The sequence below is a fragment of the Poecilia reticulata genome, chromosome 13, assembly GCF_904066995.2.
Source record: "Poecilia reticulata chromosome 13, P_reticulata-male-v2, whole genome shotgun sequence".
NCBI classification, from domain to species: domain Eukaryota; kingdom Metazoa; phylum Chordata; class Actinopteri; order Cyprinodontiformes; family Poeciliidae; genus Poecilia; species Poecilia reticulata.
In genome coordinates, this window is record NC_088842.1 from 13182536 (window position 1) to 13196860 (window position 14325).

Consider the following 14325-nt stretch of genomic DNA (forward strand, 5'->3'; position numbering starts at 1 on the left):
TTGATGGAGTCTAAAACCTTAAAAATAGCTTGGTAACCCTTTCCAGATGGATGGATTTCCGTGACTTTGTTTCTGAGTTTTTTTTAAATTTCGTGATAGTACAAGTCTGGCAGTCTGAGTGAGACATTCAGACTCACTCAGACTGCCAGGTTCTGCATCGGACCAGAACCGAACAGTGGGAGTTTAAGGTTTAAGTATTTACTTCCTCAAGTCCTCGGCTCCTCAAAGCTACCTAAACCTCTTTGTGACTTCTGGAAGTTGAGTAGCTGGGGCTGTTTTGAATCCCATGAAATTCAGACCAATCAAACAATAGTTTCACATGGAGAAGGGGGCAAAAGTTTGAAAGATCCAGTAGCTTGCAGCGCTAAAGTTCTACGCCCATAGAACCATCTGTCGTCGTCTTCCTTTTTCTCTCTCTGTGGCCTGCCCTGCTACCAGCCTTTCTTGCTGCCACTTTTGCCGCAGTTGGCTCCGCTCTGCCACAGTTTTCCATCAAAACACCAAACCTCAATGGAGCATTCAAGCCCAAACCCGCTCCAGCGCTGCCCCTCCCTTCTGCCCGTCTCTGTTCTGACTCTGCCTTCTTTATGCCTTACTCACTCTCTACACATTTAATGGGCCAGTGCAGGAAGAGGCCCTCGTTTTGATTGTGATAGCAGCGTAGCATCTGAAGATTTCAGTGAGCCAAGTAGATTAATTAATTGAGCTTTTAATGAAAGAAATGCATGGTTAGTTATGGTTTTTCTTGTCTTTTTGTAGGTTTAGATTTCATCGCAATCTAAAGGTTTTTATAAATATATAAAATAAGAAAGCTTTTTAAGTTATAAACATGTAAGTTTCATATATGTTTCAAATTACTGCGCGTTACAAACACGTTCAATGAAATATAGCCTTGATCCTTACGGAGGTGTGATGGGGGAGTACTCCTCTTTTTTAGAGAACAGTTCTCTGCTTGTTGGTTCTAGTTTTTATTCTTTTACGTTATGATAAAGGAGCAAACAGGTATGTTGAGTCTATATTGATAGACTCAACACCTGTCTGAGATCCAATAGCACCTGTTTGAGATTCTTTTGGTTCTCAGTTGTGAGGAGCCTAAACAGCAAACTCACCATTTCACAATGTGCGGTAACACATATGCGAGTAATATCTGCTGAGTGTTAAAGCTAACTTCCTCAGTTAGAGGTTATCCATCGAGAAATCGCTGCTATTTTTTACAGCTGAGCCCAAAATATTCATATCCCTGTCAGATTTAGTTTTAATTTAGAACTCTACAGTATATTGAATGGCAAAAAAAAAAATCAGAAGGGACTGCTTGGAGACAATGTTGGGAGAAATGTGACATTAATTAATACTCTGTATGCTCAACAGTTGCATAGGTCAACTTATTGGTCTGACTGAGTTGTACTTTATTGGCTGAGGTGTTAGAGCTCATGGAGAGTGGTGGGAAGTGGTAGTGAAGAAAGAAAAGCATCCAGAAAATGGTTAATTCTAGTTAATATGATCATAATTTTCAAAAGTAGTATTTTCATTCAAGCTACAAGTTTGTTTTCTGATTGAAAATGTCTGAAGTATCTCCCAAAAGATAAAAAGGCAACTTAAAAGGTGTATTTTTTTTAAGAGAAAACCTTTAGATTTATTTACATTTTAACTTAAAATGGCTTGGCAAACATATTTACCAGTTTCTAATTGTTACTGTCTGTAACATACAAGTCCCCTGAAATGGTTACAGTAACTAATTGGGTTAGTTACTATTCAGTAACTAGTTAACCCAGTGTTAACTATGGGTTAGTTGTACACATTCTGTTATTAGATGATCAGTGTGTTGGAGATTTGATAGCAAGATGTTGTTATGGAGACAAAAGATGGAGTTCGCAGGTGGCTTGGACTACTATGATTGCATAGGTTGGGAAATTGTGGCGTTCCCAAAAGTTTACCTACTGTGCATTTGCTGCAAGTTTTTTTATCTTCATCTTTTTTTTGGCTACATAACAATAGACGAGTTACACAGTACAGTATCCTTCATGTAGATAATGAACATAATGATAAAACTGTCATCACGGAAGGTAATTTCTTGACCCACATGCAAAAACAAGAGAACCAATGATCAGTAAAAGATGTTTAATATAAAGCACCAAAACAGTACAGATCAGCAGTGTTCTCGGGGAGTGGCAACTGGAGCGGGCTGGAAGAGAGAATGAGCGATGAGTTTAAGGACTGTGGGATGTTTGAATTCTGAACGAGTGGGAACGGTCTTACTAGGTCAGGCGGCAAGGGAGCAGGGGTGGATACTAGGATTTCCAGGTGTGGTTTCGGGTATGAGGATCTGCTGCGGGACCAGCTGGTGTTTGGAGAAAATCTAGTGGGCGACGTTGGAGGGCGGACAGATACGGTCCTCAGCTCACCGGGGCAGTTCGAGGGAGGCAGCCAACAACGGATAAGTACACCAGGTACAGCCAGGAGCTCAAAACCTTGAGTGGTAGGACCACGATGAATGAAAACGAATGAACACAACAGGAGTCACTGGGAGGCTCACAAGGGATCAATAAACGCTACTAACGGTGGCCTGCAGTACCATTACTGGTTAACACTCTGGCATCGATGTGTTGGCTGACTCCACTCTTAAGCCTCTCGGAGATTTGACAATCTCCAACAGATGAGTAGAATCCCAGCATCGCCAGTCACGCCCACCAGAGATCATCCACCAGGCGACCCCTAGTAGAAGGAGCGAGAAGCAGCAGCAAAACAGCCCAAGCACCCAGGATCACCACAATAACAATGTAAAGTTAGTTTTGTTTCCTTTTAAGGTTGTACAATCACCAATCAGTTACCATATACTGTGGTTCATCCTGGAATATGATATTCTGTTCTGAAGTCCTGGAAAGTTTGTTTTGAGTGACTGAAGTTAGCCAAAAGAGGATTAGCACAGACAAGCAGACACTAAGTTAAGCTTTATATCATAACATTATCCCAGTGCTCTCAGAGTGTAGCCAGGGCACAAACATTACTAACAAGGACATGCAAAGCGTATGATGAACCGGGACCAAGAGTTCATTTATAGTACGGCAGAATTTGAAATGGCAACGTTCTAACTGTGAAGTAATAGAGCTAACAAAAAAAAAAAAAAAATTGAAAATCTTAAACTGTACAATTAATATATTAATTACTTTCTAATAGATATAAAGCCCACAGGTATTTCATATAAAATTCATTTGCTAAGAAGCTACAAAAACTGTATGATGACAGTAATAAAAAATGCCTTTAAATTAGAGAGGATTTCAATTCAGTCACCTGTGCATCTTATCAAGATATGGGACGAATGTCACAATGACGTCTTGTGAAAATCTGCTTCCTTGAATTATTTCTCTTTTTGTTTAAGTTAAAATTGTGAAAGTACAACTTATCGGTTACAAATTAAAACTAAAGAGAAACTTTTGTTTAGTCCAAAACTTACTGTGCACTAGTAATTGAAAATAGTGTATATTTAAAGTAAAACATAGATCAACCGAGCTTCTGATTTTGCATTGTAGTAAAGGACTGTTTCAAGATTTTTTTTGTTTGTTTGTTTTCTGTCCCAACTATAACCAGCTATGTTTCAAAATATAGAATGCCAAGAATTGTTCAAATCTGGGTTGGGTTATGCTAAAATAAATAAGCTCAATGAAACATTTGGTTTGTCTTTTAAAGAAAATTGGAGTTTGCTTAAGTTCTCTCAGTAACTTGAACTCAAGCGAATTGAGTTGGACAAAATTAAGATTTGAAGTGGCAAATCAGACTAGGGTTTTTATCTAACAATGTATGTGGCTTTACCTTAGAACTGTAAGACGCACGATGTAGATTAATTAAATCCAGCCTTTGGATATGTGTTTTTTGCTTAGAGCTAATGATATCATATTTAAGTTTGGAATATCACATCGGACAAAAAAAAGTCTTCTAAGTACAGAAATGAGAAGTATGTATAATACGTTCTTAAATGTTTTTTTTTTTTCAAAACATACTTTTAATCTGTCAAACGAGCCTCATTGGAGTGCATAGTCCGTCTAATAAATATGGTTGTATAGGTATACATTTTTTTACGAGTGAACAATGTGCAGCCTAATTCACTTGCAGTGCTCTCTGTGGGTAACAAATGACCTACATTTTTTTGATCATTTGAGTTGTTGCTGAAATGTACCAGCTGAGCAAACTTTCACTTCCTTTGCACGTGCATAGCAAACCTCATTCACTAAAACTGACACTGCTCTGGAATAGCTTAGACGGGCGACATGCTCACACATGTCTGAATTAGTTTCCAGTTCAAGCATCGCATTTACCTTCAATATAAATTAACATGCGCGGTGGAAAGTGTCTTGGCACTACGGCAGAAGCAGACATCTATAGTTTTCCTTGTTTCCTCTCTCGGGGGTGTACAGCCAATCAGCACCAAGGAAAATCAATGGCGCTTCAATAGCTTTTCAAGTGGCACCGCACGGTGGTGTGTCAGCTTCCTTACCTGCATTTTTTTTTTTTTATTTATTTAGAATATTTTGGATATGCTCTATTACATAAATCTGCCAAAAAAAAACAAAACAGATTTTCTGTGAATAATTTGGAGTTACTTTCCATGAAAAAAATCCACAAATAGGTGACTCTGTGAATACTTAACTACAATTAGGTGGAGGTTCGCTGTAGAGTGTTAATAATACATGAACTTCTGTCCAAAGGCTGCAGAGTATTTAGTTGTGCTACCAATATTTCCTTTAGGTTGTTTTGAGTATTTTGTTTGAATTTCTAAAGAAAAAAAACATGTATATTCTCTATCACCTCTAAGTATACCTGATTAGTTGAATACATTTCCAATACTTAAAGTATGAAATAGACCATATGCTAGTCATTTCCGTTTAAAGACAAGTCGATTTTTTACATTATATGTCTGCAAGATCCATCAAATGACCTACATTAAGGGGGAACGGCGTTTCCCAAACGCAGAAGATGCAGTGCAGGTGGATGTCGCTCGTTGTGCAGCTGGTGTCCCATCTTCTGCTCTCTGAGTGCTCCTGAGTACTGCTGCATGGCTCATTGATTGGTTAAGGTGTGCTTATGATTGTGCTGCAAAGATTCTGCATCGTATAACCTGATGGATGTTTTTCTGTTTTTTTAAATAGGCAACTGTTTTCTAATGGCCTTCGATCAAAGTTCCCATCAACCAGCGCATCGGGTTTCTTCACTATGGCATGCTCAAAGATGAATGATTTTACTTTCTTGCATTATCTCAGGAGTGAGCACATGGCTTGGAACAGCAGTTTTGACCAAGCAGATTTAGCCTTACTGGACACCAGTGTCGGACCAGATTTGGTTATTGATCTGCATAATACATTTCTTAGATGCAGTTTTTACAAAGATACAAAGATTCATTTAAATATAAGACAGTTGTTCTTGTTATATAGATTTTCTACAGTTTTGTGTTCATTTTGGCCTTGGTTTAGCCAGTACCTTAATCCAGATATATTGTACAGATACCTATGTGAACTATTAAAAAAAAAAAAAAAAAAAAAAGCATATTTTTCCCCAATGTCAAGTTTCACTATACTTGTAGGTCAGAAGGATAACTAAAGTTTTTTTTTTGTATTTGGTAAATGCCAGAATAATAATGGATTTGATATATCTTGGGGCAAACATCTTGGTTCTCCTGTCATCAGCTTCTCTAAGCAGTTTGCTTGGATTTAGTTCCATTCATTCTGACAAGCCTGGTGTTGAATCTGGTTTGCAGGCCACCTTGTTCAGATACCTTTTCATCTCAACAACATTTCTATGGAACTAAGACACTTTGAATTCCAGCCTTTTTGTAACTCATTTGTTTTGTATTTCTAGAGTAATTGTCTATTTGGAAAAGGACATTTCTGCCTAAGCTTTAACTTCCTGCCAGATGTGTAGAGATGTTGCCACATAATGTTATTTGCTCCTGATGCCATCTAATTTGTACACCAGTCTCCCCTCTAGCAAAATATCATCACAGCAAATACGTCACATTTTGAATTGAATTGTGATGTTAAGCTTGTAAGATTCTTTCCTTTTCCTCCAAATGTAACTGTGATCGTTATGGCTAAATATTTCAGCTTCAGTTCTATAAGAAAACCGGACATGTGTCCAAAAATTGGTTCTCTGAGTTAATTTTACAGAAGAGAATTTTGTTTTCTGTGTTGCTTCTGAAGTGATTGGTTTCTTCCATTCTGAGCAGCTTTTCAGCTCATGTTGTCACAGGGTTTCTATCACCATGGATCATAATGCTCTCTTCCCGGCTTCAGCCAGAACGATCGGGTATTTTGCTTCGGTTCTACTGTTGATACACATATTTTCCTCTGAAATGTGTGTATATCGTTAGAATAAATAGTTATTTATTTCCTTCTGTAGAGTGTGATCGCTGGACATTCCAATGGTGTCTATAGTTGTGTACAATTGCTTGCTTAGATGGCTACATCAAATATCTGGATAAGGAAAAAAAATCCACAATTCTCTTTCTGATAGCGTAGCTGATTCCTTCTTATTTTTTCATGATGTCACACAAGGTAGTACCGTGTTTGAGGTGTTACCTTAAGACATCCACATGTATACCTCAAGGTAATTCCACTTCTAGTTGTTCCACACTAAGGCTTTCCTAAACCAACAGTCACAGTTTCTGTGATTAATCTCGGGTTTTCCCCAGAAAACACTTGTTAAAAAGTCATTTATAAAACACATCTTACTTGGATGCATTTTGTATTTGTTTGTTTTAATAAAGATGTTATAGAAAGGCTGACATTTCACTCAACCTGAAACCTAGCTTGCATGTCAGTCATTGTTCCTTTGCGATCGACTAAGAACAACATCGGCCGACTCAGTTTTACCGTCTGAACTTTTGCATGCGCATGTAAAGTTTCAGTATGCATGTGTGTGTGTTTATGTGCTGACTTTTCCATCTTTCCAACTCGGAGGTTTCTTAGGGAGGGGACTACTTAAAGCTAGTTTTTTTTTTCTCTCTTCTGCTTGAAGCTCTGGAACTTATTACAGTCTGAGGCATTTTCATAAACAGGCCATTCAGCTGCCTCTGCACGGCTCTGAATGAGACTCAGTGTCACAAGGAGAAAGAGATTAATGTGGGCTGGTTAGTCGCAAGACCTCCCCATTACGGAAGCCTGCATTTGTAGGACCATTATGTGCTATATTAGTAGGGTTTTCAATTTTTAAAGATTGCAATGCAATTGCCACTGAATGTCTTCTGTGCACCCTATTAGTTACTATTGGACAAACTGGCATATGACATGTATATGATCTAAATGGTGCCATCAATGCAAAATTAAGAGCATCAGAATGGACACTAAAAACATTTGGCCATTATAATGCATTTTTAAAGATGGTTTTATTGCTGCCTGATTCGTCAGGGTAAAAAGTAGTAAAAGTGAGTCTAAACTGCACCTTGTGGTTTCTGTTTTACAAAACAACTTTTTTTTGTGATTTGTAATTGAAACACGCATATGAGTGCTGTCATGAATTGGTTACAGTGGCCTAGTGGTATATTTGTAGTGCTATGGTCTGAAGCTGGACTGTTTTAATCCCTTCCAATGGTCTCTGACACTCTGCTACGACATACATATGTTGAACACTTGAGTAACATAAGCAGCTGAACTATTGAATGATCACCACTTGTCGGTGAATCAAATCAGGTGGCAAATGGGGACTGGCTGTGTGCAAACAATAAAATATTGAAAGTTTGTCAGAAAATCTGCTGGACCCCGCAATCAAGAAAACCTTTATTAACCTTTCTCTTATGGAATCCTGCAAACTGGAGGGGCAGGATTCAGATAGAAAATATTTAATTTCGAGTCTATTTTTAAGAGCTGATGATGGCGTTGATGATGTTTCATCCGCATTTTGCTGGCACTTTTGGCATTAAATATGTTCCCAACACCCCTCTAGAGCTTAAGCATCTCGGCCACTAATGATTTACTTCAGTCGAGGGGATTAAGGGCAATGAGTGTGCGTCCAACTGTTCAAATATATCAGCAATATCCAGGGAGCTTAAAAACCTGACACTTGAATACAGTATCCTACCAGATGTTGTCCAAGCAGTCTTTTCAAAATGCAATATTACACTGATTGTTACTAGAGACGCAAATCTTTCAGCGTGGAGCAATTCAGTTCCAGTTTTAGATTCATGATTCGATTCATATACAATTTTTAATTCAGAAACAAGTTTTTCTATTCAAACAGTCTAGAGATTCTGTTTAAATTATGTGACTGACAAAAGGAAAAGACTTTGGGGAAAAAAAAACATTTATTTAAAACAATCCTATAAGGTACTGTATCAAATTCCATCAGTTTATATTTAATCAAAAATAGATTTGTGCATTAATGGTAACGATCAGTAAACGATCAGTATTAGATTTGCTTAGATGCCTGCTTTTTTTTAAATATAAAATAAAATAAAATATCAAATAATTATTCAAAATGTATTTTTTACAAAAAATTAAGCAGACTAAAATTGATTTTTGAGCATTTTGATTGATCGATTTAGAATTGCCAGCACTATGGACCTTCCCTACTGGTGGAAGTGGGAGTGGGCGATATGGACTTCAAGGTTTATCTTGTGGTACTATTGTGATAACAAAAGTGAAAATAAGAACTATTCATTACTACTTTTTGGGTAGATGCATGGCTGTGACTGCATAGCAAAGCATTCCTTTGCACACACTAACTGTCATGATCGTGTTTCTGTGTGTTTGTTTTTGGAGTTTTTTGTGTTCAGTTTGCTTCCTGTGTCTCCGTCTCTGCGTCTTCCTCGTTGATTGTCTCCCAGGTGTGTCTTGTTCCCTTGATTACCCCGTGTATATTTAGTCTCACCTGTTGTCTGTGTTCTTCGTCGGGTCCTTGTCTATTGTCAAGCGTTTGCCTTCTGCGTCTGTCTGTCCGTCGTCCCAGTAGTACTGGTTAAGTCCTGTGTTGGCGTCAGCTCCAGTTCTTCAGTCTTTGTTTTCAGTGCTACTGGCGATTAGCTGTGTGCTTGTCTGTCTACCGTGCTGCCTGTTCCTGGACTGTTTTTGAGCTTTATTATTCATTAAGACCATCATTATCATCACCATACCTGGGTCTCAGCGTCTCTCCTCACCGCTACCACACACCCATCCTGACACTAACTTCATGTAATAATTTTTTTTCAAATGTATTGTTACTTATTTATACTCACATTGAACAAACAGTGAAGACAATAAACTAGCAATCCCTGTAATATGGATAGCTTAGGGGGATTTTACACACCATCCATCCATCCATCCATTTTCTAACAACCTTGTCCCTTAGTGGGGTCGGGAGTTGCTGGTGCCCATCTTCAGCTAACGTTCTGGACGAGGGCCGGGGTCACCCTGGACAGTTCGCCAGTCTGTCGCAGGGAAACACAGGACAAACAACCATGCACGCACTCACTCACACCTAAGGACAATTTAGACAGACCAATTAACCTGACAGTCATGTTTTTGGACTGTGGGAGGAAACCGGAGTACCCGGAGTAAACCCACGCATGCACAGGGAGAACATGCAAACTCCATGCAGAAAGACCGGGGCCGGGAATTGAACCCAGAACCTTCTTGCTGCAAGGCAACAGCTCTACCAACTGCGCAGCCCGATTTTACACATCATTAATTAGAATTTATCATAACAACAATCAATCAAAATTCTTATGGTGATAAACAGTCAATGATCAATTATACCAATAAATCCCCATCCTTAGGTTGAAGATACTAACCCTTCTGTTTGCTAGCTCCCAGTTTAAGATTCACAATATTTACACGCATGTTAAAAACCACTATTTTACAGTGGTTTTTAACTGTAAAATAGTTTTTAAAAAACTATTTTAAATATAATCGATATATATATATATATATATATATATATATATATATATATATATATATATATATATAATCAGCTAACAGTGGAAATAATAGCACAGACTTCAGTGTTTGTGTTGACTGAGAGTAAAGATTCTTGTCAACTTTGTTCCTTCCTTATCTTGAAAAGTGAATTATTGAACGAATACATGCTGGATAGTAATTTCTTATTTGCCATTTCTTCAAATGTTCTCTCTTTTTTTTTTTTGGGACAAACATGCCTTGTATAAAATCCCTGCCTACTATAATAAAGTTGTCGTGTCTTTAAGGAATTAAACTCCCAACAGCTGCACACAAAGCAAAAATCTGAAAGGCAGAGCAGATTTGACCCGGAAAAGGTTTTAATCCGCAGCTCAAGAACTCTGATGTTTGACAGGGATTATCATGTTTACCACTGTATGAGTCTCAGTAAATGTTGATACCGTCTTGTTTTTCATCCTGTACATCAGCGTAATTAACTCCTTTGTGTGTTGAAGTTTAATAAAAAATTCTGATTATTGGCATCTTTATTTTGCAGGTTTACCAAGAAAGCAACAAGGTAAGACTTTTCTAAATAAATCGTCTAGTCAAGGCTTTCATCATTTTTAATTAAGTTTCATACACAGGCTTAGATTAAAGTTTTACTTGTCTTGCCGTGTTATAACATAGAAATCTTTAACATTTGGACCAAACATACCCCACCAGCCCCCGCTCATTCATGAACACATACACACTAAGCGCAGGACAAAGGGCTTCCTTTTCTATGAGCAGCCCATGACTGCCTTCCACTGCGAACTAAACAGTGGCCTTTTTACTGTTGGGGCCGGCATAGGCAGAAGCGGCCATACATAGCCGCCTCATAGGTTCAAGCTGGAGTTTTGTCCTGTGGCATCTCCGCCGAGGAGTGTCTGTTATGTGGCACTCAGCAGAGCTGCTCCACATCCTCTCTGACTGTCACATTATACAGTGGACACACTCAGACCGATTCATTCACTGCGAGGTCTTTGAGTAACGCCATTCTCGGCGCTGAAAATAAACCGGCATTATTCGCCCGCTGGAATTTTGTGCTCATCAGCACATTAGCCGCTGAACTTTTTCACATTTTACAGCCACAAACTTTGGTTTATCTAATTGGGATTTAATGTGATAGAGCAACACATGGTTAGTGTCAAGTTCAGTGAAAATGACAAATGGTTTACAAACAGATTTTGCAAATAAGAGATTGAATTCATAATTTTGTAGCCTCAATGTAAACTTTACAACCTTTTCTTGCAAATACGGCTGCAAACCTTTTTGAGTATATATCTTTCATATCTAGAGTATGAAGTCTTTGCCCATTTTTTATCAGAACAGATATTACTCAGACTGGGTGGAAAGTTTCTCTAAGAACTGCCTTTGAGGTCTTGCTGCATATTTTCAGTTGTATATAGTCTGGACTTTGACTGGACTTTCTGCACCATGCTACTGTAGCACTTCCTCTGTTTAAGGTTGCATCCTACTCCCACTTTTCAGCTTCTAACCCGTAAATGCTTTGCATTTAGTTGACACGTCTTACCCATTGATTCTGACAAGCTTTGCTAGCCCTGCTGAAAACAAGCAGCATAATGCCGCCTCCACCATGTTTCAGTCTGGGGTTTTTTTCAGCTTTTCTAATTAATTCTCTTTTTTCAGCTTGTAATGTTAGCTGGAAAACTATTTGTTGGTATGTTTCGAGTTGTACCATTTTCAGATAATGCACTGATAAACGCTCTGTGAGATATTTTAAGTAGCCAAACCCTGCTGTGAACTTCTCAACAATTTTCTCGCTGCCCTTTCTTCTGTGGCCCTTAGTCTTCATGATGCCTCATAAATGTGCACTAATGTTCTCTAACAACTTCTGCCTTCACAAGACAGACAGGTTTATGCATGGATAGATTATTTCATTTAGGTATCTCTTAAAACAGTTGATTATGTTTGATTTTATTCAGGTTAGTTGGGGCTTGAATGCAAATATATGCCAACATTTTTCTGTTTTTTTTTTTTTTTTGCAAGAGGTTACAAAAACCTCATATCATGTTTAATGTTATGCATTTTTTATGTTGATCACATGACATTATTAAGATCAACATTAATGTTTGTGGTTTCAATGGTTTCACAAATGTGGGGGAGTTTAAGAAATGGGCAGTAGAAGAAGTAAATACTTCCACAAGACGCTCTATTATTTTGAAACTTTCCTGGTTTAGAACCGTTGGTCGAGGCTCATGTCTCATTTATGTTCTTCTTTCTTTAGAACCAGCAGCATTCTGAGTAAGGACCATCCCCCAGACAAGAAACCCAAAAGTGACAAAGCTTCACTTCCCTCCAATGAGTTTGACCCTACAGGTAACTTCCCATTCTCATTCTCAGGGACATCCTTTTTTTCTTTTTTTCTGTTTTTCATGTTTACTCTTCTACTGTCTTTGTTCTTGTGGCCACTGCTGAACGTTCCTCCCACTCTTTGTTCTTTCTAACACACAAGGCTGCAAAGCAAAATATGTGTTGTTAATCATTTACCAGAATGCGTGTTGGAAGATAAAAAAACAATATATATGCATGTATATTTTTTCTGAAATAGATTATAATATTTTATCTTTTTTTTTAAAATATTAGTACTTACATTATTTGATTATGACTATACACTAAGTTTGGAGACATCACAAAAGTTTCATGTGAACAAAGAAATAACCTCCAGTGCAATTCCCTTTCTATTCAACAAAACAATATCTATTGACTAAGTCGTCAGTGATAAGAAAAAAAATTGTCATGTAGTGCACTGAAAAAAGTGTATAATTGTAGTGTTTGACACCGTCTGCTGACTAATGTCTCACTTTCCTTTAGTGACACTCATGGGGTATTTGCAATTTACTCAACTGGTTTTGCACCACTCCCTCAACAGATGACTGGTGTTGGACAGATTTCTGCTCGGTTGGATCAACTACTATCAAAAGATTTATAAGTTTGCTTAGGTTATTGAATAGTAATGAAATTACTTTTCAGAAATCAAAACAGATTTTTTTTTCTGACCACAATAAACCATCAGAATTAGGACAAAGAGAAGATACGTTAAAATACCCACACAAAACAAATGGCTGCAGCTTTATTGAAGCGATGACATCTGTTAAGCCCTTTTAATAATAATAATAATAATAATAATAATAATAATAAAAAGATGTATGTGTGACTTTGGATTTGGACAAATACAAATATTGCAGATGCATGCAGTTGAAAAGACTTATCATATCTGATTGAAATTATTATTTTTTTGTCCTGAAATATGGGGGACATTGCAGCAAAAACTGTTCACAGGTCGACTTGTGAAAGGATATTTCTGCAACCTTATTGAGGAACTGTTGTGTGAATTGGAACTTTATTTCACTTTGCACTTATACCACTCCTTGCTTAATCTAAGGTTGCAAACCGTTCTATGGTTTGCAAAATCTTTACCTGCTTTATTTTTAAATAAAGTGTTAAGGAGGTGTGGCAATAAGTTGCTTACTGCTGACACAAATGTAGTTGACAATCTGCTCACATTGTTTGGACTTGGTTTTTTCTCAGGCATGTACACAGAAACTGATCACTACATTCTCTTTCATAGTGTTTAATAAAAATGCGTGACATTTAAAAGGACGTTGTGGAGGAAGTGTGTACTACAAGTCATCCCTGCACTACCTCTAAAACTGGTTGCCAAATAAGACATTGACCGCAGTCTGCAGCCACGAATTGGCAACTGCACATAGCCTAAGCCTTTGCATGTTTGGTGTGAGCTGAAGTGATCATCTGGATGTTATGACAAAACCTTTAAAGCTTTTGTTAAAGGTCTTGAATATTGTGACTAGTAGTACTGTCTTTTTCCACAGACAGTACAGTAATATTTTGCAATTGCTGTTGAATGTGCCATGTCAGACTTCTCAATTTTATAGAATACTACGTTGAGAAGAAAAATGTTTCCCCTTTATTCTGTCTACTATTAAACATTTCAGCTCAACGGACAGTTTTTGTTTGTTTGTTTGTTTGTTTGTTTGAGACAAAGAATGACAGAGTAAAATGCCATTTTCAGATGATGATTTAATTTCTTAGAGAAAAAGTCATCCAGAACAACCATGCCCATCTTTTTAGTTAATGAATTAACTCTAATTAAACATACTTTTTGAAACACACAAAGGCTTGATCACAAACAAAACAATAAAAACATCTAATATGACCTGTTTGACGATCTCCAAAAAGTAACACATTTTGTCCTAATTTTAAGAAATTCAAAAACAAAAGAAAGCCTGTCAATGAATCCATCAGCCTGGAAAGAGTTACAAAGCCATTTGTAAGGCTTCCGGACTCTTAACAAACTGCAGTTTGACATGTCTGAACATGGGCTGGACTCCTCCTGACTGGGCCGAGAGGCGTGCGGAAAAAAACATAAAGCCTCCCTGAGTCTGCT

At 37.7% G+C, this 14325-nt stretch overlaps 1 protein-coding gene across 7 annotated transcripts in view; it reads left to right on the top strand.

Moving 5' to 3' along the window:
* arhgef12a (Rho guanine nucleotide exchange factor (GEF) 12a) overlaps positions 1 to 14325 on the top strand; it is a 58928-nt gene that overhangs the window by 17075 nt on the left and 27528 nt on the right. For 5 of the 7 annotated variants that reach the window (XM_081614522.1, XM_081614524.1, XM_081614526.1 and 2 more), the window contains exons 3-4: positions 10414 to 10434; positions 12145 to 12236. In XM_081614522.1, the coding sequence (XP_081470648.1) occupies positions 10414 to 10434; positions 12145 to 12236 (113 nt within the window). The remainder of the gene's footprint in view (positions 1 to 10413; positions 10435 to 12144; positions 12237 to 14325) is intronic. The other 2 variants (XM_081614525.1, XM_081614527.1) reach the window with 1 other exon arrangement.